The sequence below is a fragment of the Sparus aurata genome, chromosome 3 (genome assembly GCF_900880675.1).
Source record: "Sparus aurata chromosome 3, fSpaAur1.1, whole genome shotgun sequence".
NCBI lineage: Eukaryota > Metazoa > Chordata > Actinopteri > Spariformes > Sparidae > Sparus > Sparus aurata.
Genome location: NC_044189.1, coordinates 31,398,861 through 31,420,285, shown reverse-complemented (window position 1 = coordinate 31,420,285; position 21,425 = coordinate 31,398,861). Strand labels below are relative to the sequence as shown.

Genomic DNA, 21,425 nt, shown 5'->3' with positions numbered 1-21,425 from the left:
ATTTAGAAGAAAACAGCAGTGTAGTGAGACACTTATAAGACTCAAAGGAAACCTGAAACAATTTTAATACAACACATCAGCTGAGTCTGGCAATCACAGGGCCACAACTGACAGGTACTTTTGTTCCTGTGACTAATATCTGACCTATGCCTGGTCTGTAATTTGAACAGAGTGTGGCAGTCAGATAAAGACAATAGCATTATTCTCTGTCATGTCTCCTAATAGCATTAATGCATTTTTTAAATTTAGGACCAACATCACAAGGAAAAGGCCAGATAGGTATATATATGTATATATATATATATATATATATATACATATACATATACATACATATATACATACATATATATACACATACATATATATGTGTGTGTGTGTGTGGACAGTTCATATTTAGAGACAACAGAATGTGACAGCTTTGTCACAACAACAACTTCAAATTTGGATAATTTGTAATGTATTGTATTACGAACACATGTGTTGTAGTGTTGTCTAATACATGACTGTGGAGGATAGAGGAGGGTGTGGTTCTGTGGGTAAATTGGGGGGCTTAGAGGTGGGAGCGCCTCCCCTCTGTCATATAAATGGCTCTTTGTCAGTGTTTAGTGTCTCCACCAGTTTGCCAGGCTCTCAGGTCATCTGTCCTGCACCCCTTTGTCTCTTCCTCTCTACTTATTTTGTGTGCCCGTGTAAGACCATTAAACCTCTGCCAAAATGGAGGCAATCAAAAAGAAGATGCTTATGCTGAAGTTGGACAAGGAGAATGCACTGGACCAGGCAGAACAAGCTGAAGCAGACAAGAAAGCAGCTGAAGATCGTAGCAAACAGGTGGGTGATAAACACAGATTCAAATCACATCAAGTTTCATCAAACTGATACATCCAGAAATTCTTATCATGACCATGGGAGCAAATTGATTGCAATTGGAGAATTTTTAGTTACCTGTCTCATGAGGATATTATAAGTGAGCATATAACAATCTAACAATATAACAATCTTTTATTCATTGTGTGGTCAGAAATCCATCAGCTTGATATAAATTTGAGGTATTATCTAGCAAAGGGTGAATGGATGTGTTTCCGGTGATGGTTTTTATCTTGAAGACTCAACCCAACCAACAAAACTGAATCCAACTAACTGAAGACCAATGGCTGACTGATGCTTTCGATCATTGTATAGCTACTTATGCAACATTACAGGAGAAAAAATAATTGCATTTGATATTTTATATCAAATATGTATATAGAAATCCATATCATATTTAAATTCTAATAGAATAACCAAACCTACACCCAACCGAAGCCTGAAACCTGATACTGTGTTTGGTTGAGTTTAGATAGCAGCCTCTAACCCCAGATTATTCAATGATTTATCATTGGACAAGGGCTGCACACATACAGAGCCAATACAACATAATTAATGGCTATGTACATTTTTGTAAACCACAAATATGTTGAAACGTAACATTTCTTTATGTTGCAACTTAACATTTCTTTATTTTCTAATTTATGTTCTGACAACACTGTGCTTTGGTCTGGTTAGGTTTAGGTACTAAAAACACTTGGTTATGGTCCTGAGGTCTTGTCAAAACTATCTGGCTCTGTTGTCACAAACATTTTTTCAATTTTCCCAAGGTCCCCTTAAACATATTTGGTGGATTCACACTTGCAAATGTTGAAACACAGATTTCAGGTCAGTCACTGGCTTGGCAGCCCACTTGCATAGTTGTAACTCCACCATCATGCTCTCCACTTACTTATGAACATGATATGAGACATGGTGTAGAAATGTTATACTTATGACACATACAAAATAAATGTATCCGTTGTTTGCAATAACTACACTCCTACATCATTGGCAAAAAGTAGCGTGTGAAGCATGACAATGTAGTATGTATTAAAAAACAAATTGAGCAGATATTATACTTAAACATTAGTCAGTAGGTATTTCCCTTTGACCTCATGATTATCTTACCTTTATACTCACTCTTTTTGTGCCCCAATTATAAAGTGAACCATCATCATTTGACATGATGTCACTGTTAAATTACTTTTTGTAAAGAATAAATGTTTACTACTGCTATTCCCTCTAGCTTTCAGCAAATTGAGATAAGAGGAAGAGGTGGCCTGATGTGACCTTTAAGCTTCGCAAGCAGATTTTTGTGCTTGTGTTGTGCGTACATTCGCATCAGGCTTTCATGTGTTTTTGAAGACAGATTGCCTGTTATTTCCAGGTATTAAGTAGATTCACTCGGGTGTAAGACACGTTGACACAGAGATCTGAGATTTACCACAATACAAAAGAACCCTACTGTATGTGGTCCAGTTAGACTGGGAACAATTTGAAGCTTGCTCAACTCCAACCCCTAGGGCTAGGTCAAGTCTTGAATACATGGAAGCAAATTGAATGCACAGGCAAACTAAAATGTTTTTGTAGGTGCTAGTCACACTATGACTTACTTATGACTTACTTACTTACTATATACATGCAGACAATGGTCGCTTAAACTGCGACAAGTTGCTGGATTATCTACATGGACCTGGTGTTGAGGATCAGGTAGCGGGAGCCACTATCTGCCAGCTCCCACATGGCCGGAAATGAAACCAGGACTAAGCACAGTGTCCGACAATGATGGAGGCTAGTTGATGACAGGGAACAGTACCAAGATGATTTTCTTGCTAGGCTTGGCTCCTGGCATCCTTGGGCTAATTCAACTAATAGGAGTGCTAGCTCAAAGGCTAACTAGCTACTACTAAATAACTAGCTAATGCCAGCCAGCCACAGTTAGCATCAGTAAGTGGTTAGTTTAATTTCCCAACAAGTAAAACTCCCTAAGTACTTGAATTCTATCATTAAACTGGCCTTATGATGTTAAAAGACATCTTAATGACAAGTCCAACCTGTACCACAGTAGCTGAGGGGAAGAAAAACATTCATGACACAATTTTAATAATAAAAAAAAAAAAAGCATGCACGTTAACACATAAAGCTAGATAGTTTCTTCAAGCTTTTATATCAGGCCTGCTGTGACATGTTTATGATGTCTTGTTATTGTCAGGTAGTCATAACAAAAACATCTTAAACAATTTCAACTTTGCATTAAAAGTGACATGATTGATCGAATGACTTTTGATAAATATATACATATAAATTCATAAAGACTGCTTCCTGTTCATGACAGACCCCTTAAAAAGGGTTACGCCATTGCCTTTGGGCAAAGGTACATGGCTGCCGCACAGCAGTTTACTTTTGGGGTGGGGGTGGGGTTTAGTTCCTTATGTATTAACTCTCAATGCAAAGTTTTGAATGCTGATTTGACATTTTCTAGTAAGTTGGATGTCAATGAGCTAACAGAACTTTCCCAGCCATTTGTTTATGACAACTTTACAGTACAAAAATGTATTCAAAAGTTTGTCTGAAGTTCCGCCTGTCATTTTGGTGCAAAGTTCACTCAGAGTGAAATGTTTTTTGACTGTGATTTTTTGTCACCAATCTCTGCCATTGGAAACAGTCAGGAAGTGATATCTTGATGGTCTGTATGAACAGGAAGAATTATAATAGCAATACAGCAAACTTCAGTAGACATATGTGCATGTGAGTGTTAAAAGAACTGACTCAAAAAATGGGATCATGCCTATACATAAATGTTTCTATATTCCAGAGAAATCCAATTACTGTATTAAGCATGTCAACAAATGATCGGATAAATACATTTTAAATGTGATATTGCTGACCTGCTATCTCTGTGTTGATCTCCCACATTAGCATGAAGACGAACTTCTGCAAATGCAAAAGAAGCTGAAGGGGACAGAGGACGAGCTCGATAAATACTCTGAGGCCCTGAAGGATGCTCAGGAGAAGCTCGAGGTGGCTGATAAGAAGGCTGCTGATGTAAGAAATACAATTCCCCATACACAGTTAGCAAATGTTGTGATAAAGTCAAAGCGTTTGTCCTTTTGTCCAGATATTAAAAACATACTCCTATGTACCAAAACAAAGACCAAGATATACAAGGCAAATGTTGGAGTACCCTAAGGAGGGACAGTAGTTGATTGTGCACCTTTTCCAACTGAGGAGGCAGAAGAACAAATAAACCTGTAAATATTAATGATTCTGTGCCTTCTCACACCAGCACACAATGTGAGGCCATGAGTTAAGGCTCTGAGAAAAGCTGTGGTGCTGCCAGTGTAAACCAAGCCGGGCTGACTCACTGCTCCTCCCTTGCATTCCATTCTCATCATACCCAGCATGAACTCCTCACAGCTGTCGTGGGGATTCAGAGCCCTATTTTGGTCATGATGTCAGCCGCTCAGCCTTGACTGTGAGCTTAACAATGGTCAAAGTCCATTTTAGTACATTATCCCTTCCTCCCAGGTCACATTATCTGCCCATCTCTAGGCTCTCTGCTATGGGACAACCTTATACAAGTAGCAAATAAGTACAGTTTTGTGTCTCACATGTTTTGTCAGATTACAGCCACAAAAAAAACATGTTTGACACTGAAATGATTACAGCACATGCATTAAACTTCTACTCTCTCTCTATATATATATATATATACAGTATATATACATATATATATATACAGGAAACATTCCAGCCTGTATTCTGCTGACTGTTTTCAATTTTCATTCTCTAACACTCTGATCCAGAGTCAATGCTAAAAAAATCCATTTTAGAGTCTACAAATAGAAAGTTCAGCTGTCAGCAAGGACAATTGCTTGGCATTTAAAAAGATAAAGTGTAAATACTAGCGGTACCCTGTGGGTCCAGTGGCTTTGTGAATAAAACGGATTTACCCATAAGAACTCATGGTGACACGCTTGTAACAAACACTTTAAATGTCCTAAAATCTTTAAATGTCCTACTTTAAGTGTCTTAAACATCCACTTAAAATGTCCTTACCCTAATCCCCAAAAGTCATACTTTAGTAAAAGTTAAGATATCTTGTTGAAATATTGAAGGCTGCAGGCTGTGTTATGTCTGCACACAATGTTCACTATTATACTATAATAACACTGTTATTATAGTATAATAGTGAAAACAGGCCGACACAGATGATGAACCATGATGTAAGGGTAAATTCAGTTTCAATCATACAAGTGAGGAACATTTTTATTCATCCTCAAAGAAAACACACTTTCTTTCACATTGTATTGTGCATGATGTTAATCTGTGCCCAGGCTGAGGCAGAAGTAGCTTCCCTGAACAGACGTATCCAGCTGGTGGAGGAGGAGTTGGATCGAGCTCAGGAGAGACTGGCAACAGCTCTGCAGAAGCTGGAGGAGGCTGAGAAGGCTGCTGATGAGAGCGAGAGGTGACTTTTTGCTGTGATGTAATGATTGTAAACCTTCTTTGTGCATATTAGACAAAGGTGGTGTGTACCTTAGGCCCACTCCATCACCATAATTGAAAGAGGTAGCCCCTTGGCACTGGTCCAGTTTAAAGCCATTAGGATATTGAAGAAGAAGAAGAAGAAGAAGAAGAAGAAGACTCAATCCGTTTTCAGAAAAAATGCATTTCTTTATTTTGTTATTTCTTTTACAAACAAAGGCCCCAAATAAAGACACATAGACACATGCCAAACAGAACCCATTATGAGGCACCAGGAGCAGTTAGGGGTTCAGTGTTTTGCAAGATGAAAAATAGAGTTTTACTGGGTTTTCCTGTTTGAAAGTTTCAAGTCTATTGCTGACAAAGCATGTCTTTCCTGGAGTACACTGCACATCACTGCAGCTGACAAGCATTGGAGCTCAGTAAAAAAAGAGATCTTAAAGAAGCCCCTGTCCTGATCAGGCTGTCAGTATGCTGAAAACCTAAAGAAAAAGCAGACACATGCTGACCAAAAATATGTCCATCCCATCTCAGGAGGATTAGACTTGGCAGTTTTGTTTGGTGTTCCATCAGTTTGCAACAAATTAGTTGACTAGTAACTAACTAAGTTAATTTCATTGCTGAAAGCTATGACAAAAAGTATTAATCAACAGACCTCTTTCAAGAATGAAATTAAGTAAAAAGTAACAATTAATAACTAGAACTGTGCCAAAATTGATTTGTTACATCACTTGTCAACAAACAAAAACTCAGGTTTAGATTACTGCTTGTGCTGTGTCCAGGCAGCAACACTGAATAAGGCAACATCCTTCTTTTAAACAACAAAGTCTATATATGGCCATGGCAGACTGTGATTGGGCCTCCCAGGACCTTCACCACTGAGCTCACTGAGCTCACCACTGTAAAACAGGCTAACTAGATAACAATAGCTACATCTAAAGCTTTTCTAGGAGCAGCTCTGTTGGTTCCTTTCTGTTGCAATGACTGCAAGTCCCCCTCTGAGTCAGCAGACATTTTTCGGCCCTATTTTACCCAGTACCCTCACCTTCTAGTACCAGTAGGAGGATCAGAGGATCATTCAGACATCCTTTTTGTGAGGTGCAACAAAGTATCAAGTCAGCCACGTCACTTTGAACCCTTAGAAAGAAAACTGGACACGCTCAGCTCTGATTGATGGTGCAAGTGGATTATGTAGTAAATAATTATGTTACTAGAGGAAGTTTTACAGTCTGTGACAGTATTTACACTTGTGAACATGCTCAGTGGTGTTAGCCCTGGGGGCCCAATCACAGCCTGCGATGGCCAAGTTTACACTTGGTTGGTAAGGTCTGTTGCTATATTCAGTGATGATACCTAATGAGACAGAAAAATGCAATAGCACAAAGTCCTGTTCTCATACTTAAAACCAGGGCTGTAGGTAGGGTTAGGTATGATATTATGTAAAACTTTACTTTTGAGGGTACTGACCTAATAACATTGATACCACAGATACCCATTCCAGTTTAATTAATTGGTGCAAAATGCCAATAACTGAGAGTTATATTTATACTAACGTTTAATAGAGACAGAGATAGAGTCACCCCGGCATGTCACAGTGATTCAGGGCAAATCTTACTGCAATATTTACAATACAAGACTTTGTGTCACCCGAGAAAACAGCTGGTCAAGCTGAAGAGCGTACCATGTTTGACAGTTGCACGGCTGCAGCCACTGATGAGCTAGGAGAAGTTGCTGTGGTTGATAACTGGGACTTTTTTACTTGGTTGTTATCTTAGCATTTTTACATTAAGTGTTAGTCAAAACTCAGCTTCTGGCTGCATCTGACACTCCCTACTTAGAAGCTGGTCGGAATTGGTCGTATTTGGTGACTTAATATTTACGACTGACATTACATTTCAACTGACATTACACTTTTTTTCTGTAATATACAGAAAAAAGGTACACTTACCGAAAAAAGGAATGACAGGTATTGGTATTGGTATCAGTATCGGTTCAGCCACGCCAATGGATTACTGAGGCAAGTCAGTCTTTTGTACGACTGCACAGCAGAGGGAAGTAGACGCTGAGTGGGAAATCCTAGTGTCTATTTGTGGCGTGTGTGTGTGTCCACATGTGACCATGGTAACTGTATACAACAAAGATGGTGACAGCTTTTTCCTCAAAATGCTTCGAAGACATGAAACATGCATGATAAAATCATGTCACTGATGTCCTTAGTTTCAAAAATCAAATGACTAAAATGTGACTGAAACTAATATTTCGTCAAGCAACTGAATCAATACAGATGCCAAAATTACAATGTTTAATTTAAATTAGAAAAATATTGACTAACTGCTAATTCCTGACAGGCATTAATAATTATCTCATAGTATCAGATAATTATCTAATTTCTGCTAGTTAGCTATTCGTAAGTGCACTGCCTTAGATGGCTAAGGAAATACATAAAGAATATTATCGCTACAAAGTAATAACAAAGAACCAGCTTTTCCCTGGAATGTGGAGTGTGTTGTAAGAGTTTGTGAAAGTTAGTTGATAATTATAAGAAATATATATTTTCCGTCATTTAACAGTTAGTCTGAGTCTGGTCTGTAATATACTTATTTAGTTAGTAATAATCAATGAATAACTGGAAGTCGCTTTGGACAAAAGTATTTGCTAAATACCCTGACTGTAAATGTAAATGTAATAAGTAATGGTTTGTATGTGCAGAGGTATGAAGGTAATTGAGAACAGGGCTCTGAAGGATGAAGAGAAGATGGAGCTTCAGGAGATCCAACTGAAAGAGGCCAAACACATCGCAGAGGAAGCTGACCGCAAGTACGAGGAGGTGAGTTGTCTATTGTTGGCTACTGGAATCTGCAATCTGTCAGGAGTGTCGGAGGTGCTTAAATGATGCTGCAACAAGATCAACATCTGATTTTGTACTGTCAGACTGCTGCAGTGGTGTATCTTTACATTACACCAGTACTGATGATAATATAGTCATACCTTCGGAGCTAATAATAGGTGCTCAAACTGACTTGTCCTCAAGGTAAACAATAATTTTTAATGTGGACTATAAAGAGTTGGTTGTGTTTTTACAATTATGCCTGTGAAACTTTATAATACATATACATAATAATGCATTTGTCCAGGTGGCTCGTAAACTGGTGATTGTAGAAGGAGAGCTGGAGCGTACAGAAGAGAGGGCAGAGCTGGCAGAGGCGTGAGTATCAGGGAACCCCCAGAGTCCAGATCAGTGATCTGAAGAACCAAACCTGGACCTAGTCTTAATATAATTACAGATTGTGGGCTTCGATTCATAAACAATACAGAACATTAAACCTTGCTCAACGTACATACCTGTGATCTATAGATCTCTCTCTGCCTAGTGATGTCCCCTTGTGTAATGCAGCACTGATGAGGGGTTTAGCCAGGAACAGCCAGCACCAAAAGAGAAAAACCCTTTCTGGAAGATCATAGTAATGCTAGAGGACAACTGAAGTTGGGCAGCATATAATTCAGTTGACAGTGGCCATTGTGCATAAGTACTTCCACTTTTAATACTTCAGTACATTTTGCTGTTTTGCTTCTATATTTCTGTTTTACACTACTTTTATTGAAGTGCAGGCCCTACATACTGCCTCCACTCCTGTCTCTTTTACAACAGTCACTGTTAACAGTTTTCTACAGACTCATCCTATGTTCTTACTTCTACCTGTTTCCCTTCATCTTGACAATAATACTACACAAGTAAATGTGCTGAGCTGGAGGAAGAACTGAAGAACGTCACCAATAACCTCAAGTCTCTGGAGGCACAGGCTGAAAAGGTAGGGCCAGACTACAGCACTCAAACGAGCATGGCACAGCATGTTTAAATACAGACTCCCTCATTGTTCTGTCGTGCTCCAAAGTAAATAAAAAAAATGCTAAGTGAATTTGACAGATGGGATTATTGTTGGGGCACAGATGGCAGGAGCTTCAGTCATAAAGACTACATGACTAACTGTGACTGAAGTGGCATTCAGGCCTATGAGAATAGTTGATTTTGCCCTGACAAAGACTGGGGTGGGTCCACATGTCCTTTTGGAGGGGTCACTGCGAATACAGTACGACAAATGTTACTTCATGTAACCTCATGTAACATATTATTATGATTTCTGAACAGAGAGAGGAAGGAGGGACGTCAACAGAGTGACTGATCCAGAGTGTGACAGTCTTGTTGACAGTCATTTAGAAAACCAACACACGTTCAAAAGACAGAAACATAGCATTCAACCTGTAATTAGCACAGATAAGTTAAAGCAATAAATGTCTTTTTCAAGTTTGAGTATGCATTTAGCTTCAAATTCTAATTTGATATTAAAAATATTAACTGTTTGAGGGCCAAAATGCACATATCCGACAGAAGAACTGAATTCTGGTGCAGATCGACAATTAAGTCACTAAAATCACATTCAAAGCTTTGAAGGCCACAAGGCAGCCAGGCTGGGGTGGGTTCAGAAGCTTTACCCTTTTAAATATATTAAGGGACAGCTACATTTCAGCAGGCAAGTAATACAAAAGAGTATTTCACATGTTGCTGGTGATAGTTAATAGCATTTTTAGTAAATATTCTACCTCTACCTTGGGGACCTTTCAGTGTGGCAAAAGTAGGATGAACTGGGAGGTTCCTGTTGGAGCTGGAGCTGCTTTAGTTGTCATCTGACTCAGCATCATCATTGCCAGTGTCAGTCTTCTCCTTTTTCTGCATCTGAAAGTACTGACTGACACAGTCAACACTTCAACAATTCTATTTTTAATTGAACATACATGATTTAATTTTATTCTTAATAAAGTGTACACAACCCTTTTTAAAATATACTAGTGCAGTGCCCGTAAGAAAAATGTATTCCTATAAAACAGTGGGAGGTTAAGGAGCTTTTTCATGGATGGCCAAATGAGGTTGTGTTTGAAGGTGGGACGTCAGGGATATTTAGGTTTGTTGTGAAATCCGATATTCCAGGGTATAATTGGCTGTTTTTGACTATTTTTGATTTTGCCATTATATTTCACCTTAAAAACTATTTACTTGGTGTCATTATTTTTAGCATAACCTCACATGTGTGACTGTACAGTTATTTTTTTTATTTTGACAAACTGTATTAACACAATGGACCTAAAATCACAAAAAAACCCATAAAATCCTAGTAGAAAAAGTTTGATTTTTTTACTGTGAAAACCACAAATAAACATATTTACAACAAACCATTTTTTTTTTTTTTTTACTTATAATGCAAATATAAATTGTTGTTTGCTAAATTTGTGCATACAATTAAAAAAATTACAAAGTTATATGTAACTATTTACATTTAAATGCAGGCAATGCTCAGGTCTGCCTGTGCTCCTTGAGAGCTGCACTGCCTGCTCCACATTCAGCATCTTCTCATTGTTCTGACTCATTAAACGAAAAACCGACTCCACTACACACTAAACACACTACACCAAACACTACATAACACACTAACTACACACTCCAAACACGCTAAATGTAACAAATCTCTCAACTCTCAGGTACAGGTGGTAGAATCCTAGGTAACAGAATTGAAGGAGCAACAACAGAGCATCAGTAGACTTGATGAACTGACAGAGGCATTTCCAATATTGGTAATGGGAATGGAACAATTCCAGTGACAACACGTTCTTACTCCCAACCTATCAAATACAGCAGCTTGGTCAGTGACCTTAAGCTTCAGCCTATGACATCACCGACCACCATCGTCAATTTTGCACATGAAGGGTTTCCTGGTGTAGTAAACAATATGTAATATGCAATGTCTGGTTAGACTAATAAATAACTTATAAATAAAGCTGACTGTTACCCTTGAGGTTGTGTTTAGAAGCAAGAGCTACTTGGTTAGGTTTAGAAAAATATCATAATTTGAGTTTATTGGCAGCTGCAGCTCAGGAGGTAAGTTGGGTTGTCTAGTAATCGGTATCTTCGCTTGTTCAAATCCTGGCTCGCCCTAGCTGCATGTCGAAGTATCCTTGAACAAGATACTCAGAGGCGGCCCTAGACATAGGCTGTATAGGCAAATGCTAAGGGCGCTGTCATCCACAAGGGGCACCACAAACGGGGGAGAGAAAAAAAAGGGGTTCGAGAGGTGAGACCAAGAGAGAAATGTATTGATACTGTAGCGGAATCACAAGGTCCAAAAGACTGAAACCACCTGGCGCCCAGGAAAGGAAAAGAAGGAAAGAAAAGGAAGAAAAACATGAAGAAGATAGAGGTACAGTAACATCAATGTGATAAAGTGAATGAAATTAATAGTTTAATGTATCAAAGTTACCTACGGAGCAGAGTGTTAACTTGCTAGCTTACTCCGGACAATAGTAGAATTGTTTGATAATCAATAAATAGCTTGAGTAGACATAAGTTAATGTTACTCCACCTTAAATAAAGGATGTTGGGAAAGTTAACATTAGACCTGTTCAGGTGTTATTTTAACCTGTTGGCTGCGTTTTCCTGCTTGTATGTCAGTTGTCAGATGCTATTACTTTTCTATCCCCTTGATAAGTTTATGTTTGTCAAAACACTCCATACCTTAGCTTTCCCATTTTATTCATAGGCCATAGTGTGTATATATACATATATATATATATACATATATATATATATATAAATATATATATATATATACATATATATATATATATATATATATATATATATATATATATATATATATATATATATATATATACATATATACATATATACATATATATATATATATATATACACACACACATATATGACACTTTACTGCTTTTTGCACTCTGGTTAGATTGAATAATTTTGCAATGAATATAAAGTTAAAATGTAACATGCAGTGGTCACATATACTTATCTTCTCTCTTCAGGTGCACTTTTAAAATATTTCACCACCACCCAGTGACACAGCATCAAGTGCTCCTGTCCCCGCTACCTCAGCACAGCAGAGTGACACAGCATCAGGACTAAAGGCTACACCAATTAAATCTTGCTGACTGGCCATCTCTGGCCACTGAAAAAGTAAGAAGAGGGTTAGTTCACGGAGGACCAATTTAACACTTGTTTCCTCTTCAGTTTTTATTTGGTGTGACATTGCTGACTTAAAATAAATAAAATCTTGAATACATACATTCAGTTTCTGTGTGTGTATGAAAACTGTTTGTGAAATTGCAAGGGGGCATCAGCTAAAATCTTGCCTAGGGCACCACATTGGTCACTGAAGATACTGAACCCCAAAATTGCTCCTGATGAGCAGTTGGCACCTTGCATGGCAGTCTTTTCCATCAGTGTATGTGAGTATGAATGGGTGAATCTGACAAGTGTTATAACCACTTTGAGTGGTCAGTAGACTGGAAAGGCACTATAGAAATGCATGCAATGCAATTCGAGTTACGTGGAAGCCAATGGGAGCTGATACAGTCTGAGCTCCAATGAATGCAATACAATCTTGTAGGGGTCACTAATACATAACCAATGGCCATTATTTTAATCACAAATAATGAATTTTTTCAATGTAATAAGTGATATAAGTGAATGATATAAAAAGGTTAAAAGAAATATGGGGTGTGCAATGTCATACCCTTTCTTATTTAAATGAATGAGCTGTTTAAAACTGTTTGAAGCAGTGGGCTGATATCTGCATATGAAATTCATGGACATGGACCAAGTAAACAAGTGAATTCTCTAGTAATGGCAGTATACAAGACTCCCTTACAAATCGCGTGAGTTTAAGAATAGTTGCATAATGAGGAAAAACTTGACAAACTTTGTAATGTGGCTACAGGAAATTTTAAATCATTTGTCCATTCTTGTAAATTCCGCATTAAATGCACTACATTAAGATTTTTCCTTCCTTGTAAAAAGTGCCAGTTTGTCATGGCATCACTGTAAAAGCAGTCTTGTTTTCGTTTTTGAAGTGCATCCCGTCTGAGCTGTGTCAGCAGTTTGAACACAGTGTTTCAACTGATTTCAACATTTACACCACATTAGTTAACATATTGACAGAAAAACTTATCTAGTAAACATTAACTAGTAGACGACTTCATTGGGGGGAAAATAAAGTGGAGAAAGTCACCAGACTCCCTTACAAAACACGAAATTTTAAGACTGAATAAACAGGAACTGTTTAAACTTTGTGAAACGCTGTCTATAACACATTCTTATCTATTTGGGCATACTTGTTGATTCAGCAAATGTCTTACATAAATATTTTCTTTATTTGAATACAAGACATTGGATCTGTCTGTCCCAGTGATGTAGGTGAATACTCTCACACACACACACACACAAAACACACCTGCTCTGATATCCTATGTATCTTCAGCCTAACATTTGTTAGGGTTAGGCTTACTTTTAGATCATCTTGATTTGCGGTCACACTTGGGGCATAATTCCCTGTCTCTGGAGGTGAAGTCCAGGCCATTACCCATCCAACCACAGACCACCCCTGGATTCACACTCGCTCCTTCTAGTACTGCACTCGATGGGAGCTTTAAGAAGTCACTGAATGGGTAACTGCAGCATCAAACATAGAGGCATAGGGCCACTGACCCGGCTTCTCTATTTAAAATGTTGCAATTGAGAAAGGGCTGGGTGTGAAGATGACTGCCCAGTCAGATGATGGGTAAAATGAGGGAAGTTTGATGGCACTGGGTGGATGAAAGGAAAGGGGCAACAAGTACAGTAATAAAGATCGCTCACTTCTGCAACACACAATTTATGTTCACTGCTGATGTTCAGTTGGTCAGTAGAAAGTAGGGGAAAACTTGTGAAGCAAGGTTTAAGGGTGTGGAACCTGCGATGGTGGAAGGGCATAGGAGATGATAGTTTCATGTTCATCAATATTTGCTATTTAAAAACCATAACCTGAATACTTCCCTAATCCTACACACTGCCTGCACTGATATTGTGGTGCTTAATATTTTTCTAAAAAACTGCTGTAGATTAGTTTTTCATACTTACCCAACATCTACATATGTTTCAGATATGCAATTGTGTTTAATTTCTTCTTGTTTGGGAAGCTGATATGGAGTCACATCTTGTAATGTCTCACATAGACCTGTATCTGAGTAATGTTTCTCACCACAGTACTCTCAAAAAGAGGACAAGTATGAGGAAGAGATCAAGATCCTCACTGACAAGCTGAAAGAGGTGAGCATGAAGAAAAGATGACCAGAAGATAATGTAAAAGCCTCGATTTATGTTTTCTTAATTTAAATCCACATGACCTCCAACACATTTTAGTATGATGTGCATTCTGTTCATTAGAATCTGATGGCTCATGGTATTGACTTGTGCTTTGTCATCTCAGGCTGAGACCCGAGCGGAATTTGCTGAGAGATCTGTGGCCAAGCTTGAGAAGACGATTGATGATTTGGAAGGTACAGTGATTACAGGTTTTCCCATTACAGTGCCCCCATACAATACACTTAAAGTGAGAGATACTAGAGGTGAAAACATTATATCATGCACCGGTCAAACTTGGGATTTTGGTTTATCATGCTTCTATAACATTTCTTCTTTCATACTATTGGAAAGACAATGTCAAAAATACACATTAAGGTATAGTTAAGATTTCTGTTCTAGCCATTTATGCAGAATGGTACATATTTAATTAGATAGCATAATTTACCTTTTTAAACATAACATATCACAAGACTCATAATACAAAAACATGTCTCAGGCAGAAAATGTTAAATATCAAGACATGATCAATATTAAGCAGAATTCCACATTAAAGATCAGGCATACAGCATTATACATTTTAGCTCACACTTGCAAGTCACTCATCCTTATTCATTGAAGGCACAAACACGCGATGTGCATGGTCTGTGTCAATTCACCACAGGCTCAGTCAAATCAAACACACAGACATCGTACCCAACTCTCTGCAACAATCAATTAAAATTCATTCTTGGTGCGAATGTCTGATGTCCATCGGGGATAGATGTGCATAAATCCAATAGTTTCTTTAGAAACCAGAATTAAAAAGTAATCCTAATCCATAACATCTTTTCTCATAATTATATGTTTTTCTTTGTATAGGATCACAGGTGATTGTTTTGTGAATATTGTGAACAGCTACTAATAGACTGATATTTAAGAAAACATTTCCATTGTTGGACTGATCTGTTGAAATTGGTGAGAATGTAAATGGTTAAAGCATTTAATTTAATTCACTGACATGCAGAAGTTAGACAGAAACTAGTTGGAAGGTTCCTGAAAATAAATTAAAGAAATTACCAACTATGTATTAACTGCCAATCGGAAAACATCAGAATATTATTAGCATTTTAAAATATTAGGGTCATTCATATAACATTTGAGGTCATTATTGTGGTAATATATAATCAAATATGCTTAATATTATACAGGGCTCCAGACTAACTTATTTACTAAGAGTAAAGGGTAGTTCTTCGTTGGCAATAAAAGGTCACAGCATATTTTATGCCTTAGACTAGCACTGTCTAAGGCAAGACCAATGTGTTATGTTATAACTGTGCCAGCAATACATGCAAATTTCGTATTCCCCACATGTTGCAGATATTGACTGCAACATTTGCAGTTGGAATGGAATTCATCTTTCTGACATACCTTAACCAGCCAAATTCACACAGCCATTCTTCACAAAAACAGTTTTTTCTGCCCTTTTTCACCACACTTGTGTCTTCAGACTCTGACTCATTCACTGAGTTAGGATTTAACTCTGGCACACTACTAGGCTTATCAGGGAGAAAGATTCCACCAGATACGTGTCTGGTGCGTTACGGCTCCGATCCCGGTTTTGCTCTGCCGTACGCCATCCGGCAACCACACCGATTGTGTTTTGAGTCTGCAACTGGTGGGGGGTTGTTGACAACTGGCGTCGCGAGACCAAGGAGTTCCAGCGGTAATCATATAATCACTTGTGACCGCAGTTATAGGTATGTGTTATAAACAAAACAACATAAAGTGTTCCCAACCGAAGGATTAGCAGAAGAGCTTGCAGGGTTTCCCCCAGAAAACTTGCTAAGCCCAGTGGTAGGTTGGAATGGGGGCCCACTAGCGGTGAAGCATGTTTTTTTTTTGAGACAGGGGCCTGACACAGGCCAGCAACTGACTGATGGTAGTGCCTTATAGGTAACAGATTCATGACGTAGTAGAATTTAGAGTGGTTCCAAACTGCCCTGCATTAAATCAGAGTTAAAAATTAATTGGTGGGCAATTGCGTGCTTTAGTAGCCAGTAAAGGCATTTAAAACCACCAATTATGGCTTCATGCTCCATATTAATCACTGGCTCAAATGCTGCAGCGATTGACAAGCCTACAACATGAAAACAGTGCAAGCTAACTATTGGATATTTCAAAATAGATATTTCATTATAATCAGTGACATATATTTACATATGAAACAATGTGGCATTGTTTACATTTGCTTCTGCTTGCTATTGATGCTGGTGTGATGGTGGACCCAACATGAGCATTTAATACATCTTGCCTATAAGTAGTGCAAGGAGCTTCAATAAAAGCTTGTGTTCATGTCAGGAACCTGAGACAGTGCAACATGCTTTGATTTCTTGTAGAAACTATGACTGCCAAAGACAAGTTCTACTCGGATAATTGCAAGAAATTTTCTTGGAAGAAATATCTCTGAAAAGTACTTTAGAAGTAGTGTCAAGCAGGAGGGGAAATTCTTAAAAGACACCCTTTTATAGCAGGATATAGTGCACTAAGGTGCTAGTCCGTTAGATGGCAGCAACGCAACTTTGGCTGCTGTAAGACCCCGGAGAAGAAGAAGAACCACTAAAACCACTGTGAAATTAGCGCACTTATTATTGTTAATATTTTCACGTATTGCAAAACAACATAAAACTTACCATAATTGGCAGGTACAGTCACCCGCTGTACAAACTAATTTTGATTAAATCCGCTAGTTCTATGTTTCCCATCACGACACGGAGAAGGCTGCTCTGCCACTGCAGGACGACGAGCTAACATCCATGCTACATCCATGCTAGCTGCCTCATCGACTAAGCCACTGTGCGCCGCTGCACACCTGGTCAACAGGTGAACCAACGGGCTCAACGTCTCCGCCTTTGTTCGTCCGACTTCGGAAGATTTTTGGCTTTTTCTTTGTGACATCCCGTTATGTTCACAAGTAGCCTAGTTAGCGTGTAGTGACAGTAGCATGGGTTTGTGGGGCATAAGGTGATGTAAAGACACCTGACCTCAGACCGGCCATGTGTTAACGTGTTGATCATAAGATGTTGCCATTTAAATAAATAAACGATGCTTAGCCTGGCGGTGGGAAATTTAAGCCTGGCGGGAAACCCTGAGCTTGTATTTGACTCTTTTTTGAGATTTTTTTGCTGGCTTTAACACTGAATGTTTTATTTTTGAAAAGTAACCGGATGTTATATTGTTGTTTCCGTGCGTGGCTTCCTGTCTGCTCTGTGCTGATGTTGCACCCTTAAAGCAGAGAGGACTCCGTCTTCAGTTTGGCAACTTTATTCTCCCTGGCACTGCACTTTTTTTATGTTTGTTTTTCCAGACTATCGCTGGAGCTCACACATGTACAACGACACAGTCTCGGCCCTGATCTAAAAACGTCACAGCCGCACGCACGCTGATGACGCATTACGTTGCTCAAAACAAAATTACATTATTTTGTACATGACCAAAGACAATTGCTAAATAATGTACAAATGAGAAAAATTTAATTATGTTACTCAGTAAAAGGTCTGATCTATTCTTTTTTTCAAGTGCACATATTTTTAGGTCGTAACACTAAATTCAGCTGAATTGCTGTGTCATGCTTCAGCATCTGCCAGAAATAGAAGACCTGCGTATCTGCTCTGGAGTGCTTCAGACTGCCAGAGCTGGGACGGAGCAGATATGCAGCGCAGCTGACCTGGTGGAAGTTAACACATAGACTACAGTGAAACCTATCCGCTCCGCAGTGGACACATATCTAAGCGTCAACAGCTCGTCTCGCCATTGTTCGCTGAAAGTGAAACCTTCTCCTTCCGTGCTCGGAACAACTTTAGGACCCTCCCCTCCACACATTAGCCAATTTTTCACCAAGATCTTGTATTGATGATGGGAGAGTTGGACCACTGTGCAAAGCTTTCTCCAGCACATCCCAAAGATTCTCAATGGGGTTAAGGTCTCGACTCTGTGGTTGCCAATCAATGTGTGAAAATAATGTCTCATGCTCCCTGAACCACTCTTTCACAATTTGAGCCCGATGAATCCTGGCATTGTCATCTTGGAATATGCCCATGCCATCAGGGAAGAAAAAATCCATTGATGGAATAACCTGGTCATTCAGTATATTCAGGTAGTCAGCTGACCTCATTCTTTGGGCACATAATGTTGCTGAACCTAGAGCTGACCAACTGCAGCAACCCAGATCACAGGCTTGTACAGAAGGCACTAGGCATGATGGGTGCATCACTTCATCTGCCTCTCTTCTTACCCTGATGCGCCCATCACTGTGGAACAGGGTAAATCAGGACTCACCAGACCACATGACCTTCTTCCATTGCTCCAGAGTCCAATCTTTATGCTCCCTAGCAAATTGAAGCCTTTTTTTTCTTGATTAGCCTTACTGATCAGTAGTTTTCTTAAGGCTACACAGCTATTCAGTCCCAATCCCTTGAGTTCCCTTCGCATTGTGCTTGTGGAAATGCTCTTACTTTCAATATAGCCCTGAGTTCTACTGTTGTTTTTCTACCTTTGATTTCACCATTCCACCATTTCAACGTTTAAGTGATCGCTGATCATGATCATGATTTTTTCTGACCACATTTCTTCCTCGAAGATGATGGTTTCCCACTATACTTCCAGTTTTTAATAATGCGTTGGACAGTTCTTAACCCAATTTTAGTAGTTTCTGCAATCTCCTTAGATGTTTTCTCTGCTTGATGCATGCCAAAGATTTGATCCTTCTCAAACAGACTAACATCTTTTCCACAACCACGGGATGTGTCTTTCGACATGATTGTTTAAGAAATGAGAAGCTACTCATTGCATCATTTGGGCATAAATAACTTGTTGCCAGCTGAAAGATAATTGCCCATGCACTAACTATCCAATAGGAGGCTCTTACCTATTTGCTTCGTTAAATCCAGGTGGCAACTTTTTTTTTGACCAGGCACCATGATAGTTCTAGACCTATAAAATAAAACGTAACCTTGAATACATTTTGCAGTCGCATGACAAAAGCTAAGCTACATCAAAAAGCAGCAAGAAATGTGTTTCAGTTACATCTACAACAACAACAACATTGACAACAAATCAAAATGGCATTTGAATTATAAGAGACAGTTGTAACAATCTGTAGTGGGGTTGTTTAGAATTGCACTGCATTGACAGGTCTACCTAATATTGTCTCTCCCATGTTTAACCTGAGTTTTCATAGGGTTTTAGTTTGTATTCTACTGGATTGTGATACATCTATATGGTTTTATATTTTTTTGTTCTGTCTTATCATAAATGCCCTATTTTCCACAACACTAATTTCAGCCTCTCTGTTCTCTTTTCTTTCATCACACACCTTTCCTGTGTCTGTGTTCTGGACATGCAGATGAGCTGTATGCACAGAAACTCAAGTACAAAGCCATCAGTGAGGAATTGGACCACGCCCTCAATGACATGACCTCTATGTGAGTACTGCTATGTGTGACGATACAAGTGTGCTTATTGAGCCTTCCAGTGAAACCCTTTTTGTTTGGATGAATAACAATCTTAATGTACACTGATGCATCTGCCTGCTGTAGTTTCTAATATTTAAGAGGAACCAAAAATCCTATGTTCTTCTCAATTTAAATAGTTGGTATCTAGCATGTTTGTTTAGTCATATATTTAATGAATTATTGTACCCCTTTAAAACAACAGTGACAATAGCTTCTGGTATTAAAGTTGGGACATTGATTTTTTTTTTTCAAACTAAAAAATCCAGTGACATGGAGCATGGAAGAACTTTTCAGCACAGGAGTAACTTGTTGAATGGCCTTCCACCGACTTGTCATATTGCTTGCAACAATTAGGCTTGTTAATTATAACATGCACTTGAACACAGTCTCTTGCTTTTTTGGGTTTTCAGCTAAACATCCAAAAGCTCCACCATCCCGTCAGCCTGTGGTTTCAAGAGCATCCTCTCTTTACTGAACATCGTCTCTTGGCTCAAACTTCCCCCCAACTGTCTCACCTCTCTTTCCTCATTCCTTCACTGTTGAACTTTTGAAATCTGTGTGTGTCTGTTGTACTTTGTTTTTACCACCTTCTCAATGTATCTGCTGAATCTAATAGCCATTGTTCATTGTAGGATGTTTTTGACTGAATTGACTCTTCATTGTACTTCTGTATCAATTCTGTTCTCATCCAGTTTTAAACAAGAGTGGAGAGGAATGCCTGAGATAATGGATCTGTGTCTATGGCTGTTTGATTTACCCTTTTTATTTTACTTACTTTCGTTTTATGTAGTTTGCAGTAGCGCTGCGCAATAGGCCTTAAAATAATATCCTGATATTTTTAGGGTGTATCAGATCATAATATATATCTTTATGCTTTCAAATCTCCTTAAAATCAAATACCTCAATATGGATGGACAATATTGTAGGGATGACTCATGGTACTTTGACAAAAACACGATGAGATTTCTGATTGATAATCACCAGAAATGGGGATATCGTGTCTTAACGGGTAAAGACAAGTATCAGAACAAGTCAGTCTGGTAGGTTCATAAAATCATAATTGTACTGCAATACTGCCTTTAAAACCAGGAAAAGACAACACTGATGTTATATCCCCATATACCCATAACCCAAATCTCAGACCATATACTCTCTATATAAACTGTTGTCATAATAACAATATTATATGAATATCTTGCACAGCCATAGTGGACAGTTTTAATTGTAGTTTAATACCAGTTTACAGTACTCAGTCTTGCACAGTTTGAGCTTGTTAAAATATTTTTGGTTAATGTAGTGATAATCTGCCAGTCAGTTCTTAATAGTTTGAAGAACTAATTTCAATATGCATGTAAGCAGGCCAAATCATTTATCTATCAAAACTCAAAATCATTTTAAAG

General features: G+C 38.5%; 1 protein-coding gene across 1 annotated transcript; it reads left to right on the top strand.

The window, feature by feature from the left end:
• The first annotated feature begins 604 nt into the window (after positions 1-604).
• tpm3 (tropomyosin 3) lies at positions 605-20,756 on the top strand. The gene is made up of 10 exons (XM_030412881.1): positions 605-831; positions 3,769-3,894; positions 5,187-5,320; positions 8,047-8,164; positions 8,472-8,542; positions 9,071-9,146; positions 14,438-14,500; positions 14,661-14,730; positions 19,917-19,995; positions 20,436-20,756. The coding sequence occupies exons 1-10, from the start codon at positions 718-720 to the stop codon at positions 20,437-20,439; spliced, it is 855 nt and encodes a 284-aa protein (XP_030268741.1). The 5' UTR covers positions 605-717; the 3' UTR covers positions 20,440-20,756.
• Positions 20,757-21,425: the final 669 nt, after the last annotated feature.

Excerpts from the sequence above, each read along its gene's own strand:
- tpm3 (XM_030412881.1), top strand. The coding sequence starts at position 718 with ATGGAGGCAATCAAAAAGAAGATGCTTATGCTGAAGTTGGACAAGGAG. Across the intron at positions 832-3,768 it reads CTGAAGATCGTAGCAAACAG|CATGAAGACGAACTTCTGCA; the intron begins GTGGGTGATAAA and ends CTCCCACATTAG. Across the intron at positions 9,147-14,437 it reads TGGAGGCACAGGCTGAAAAG|TACTCTCAAAAAGAGGACAA; the intron begins GTAGGGCCAGAC and ends TTCTCACCACAG.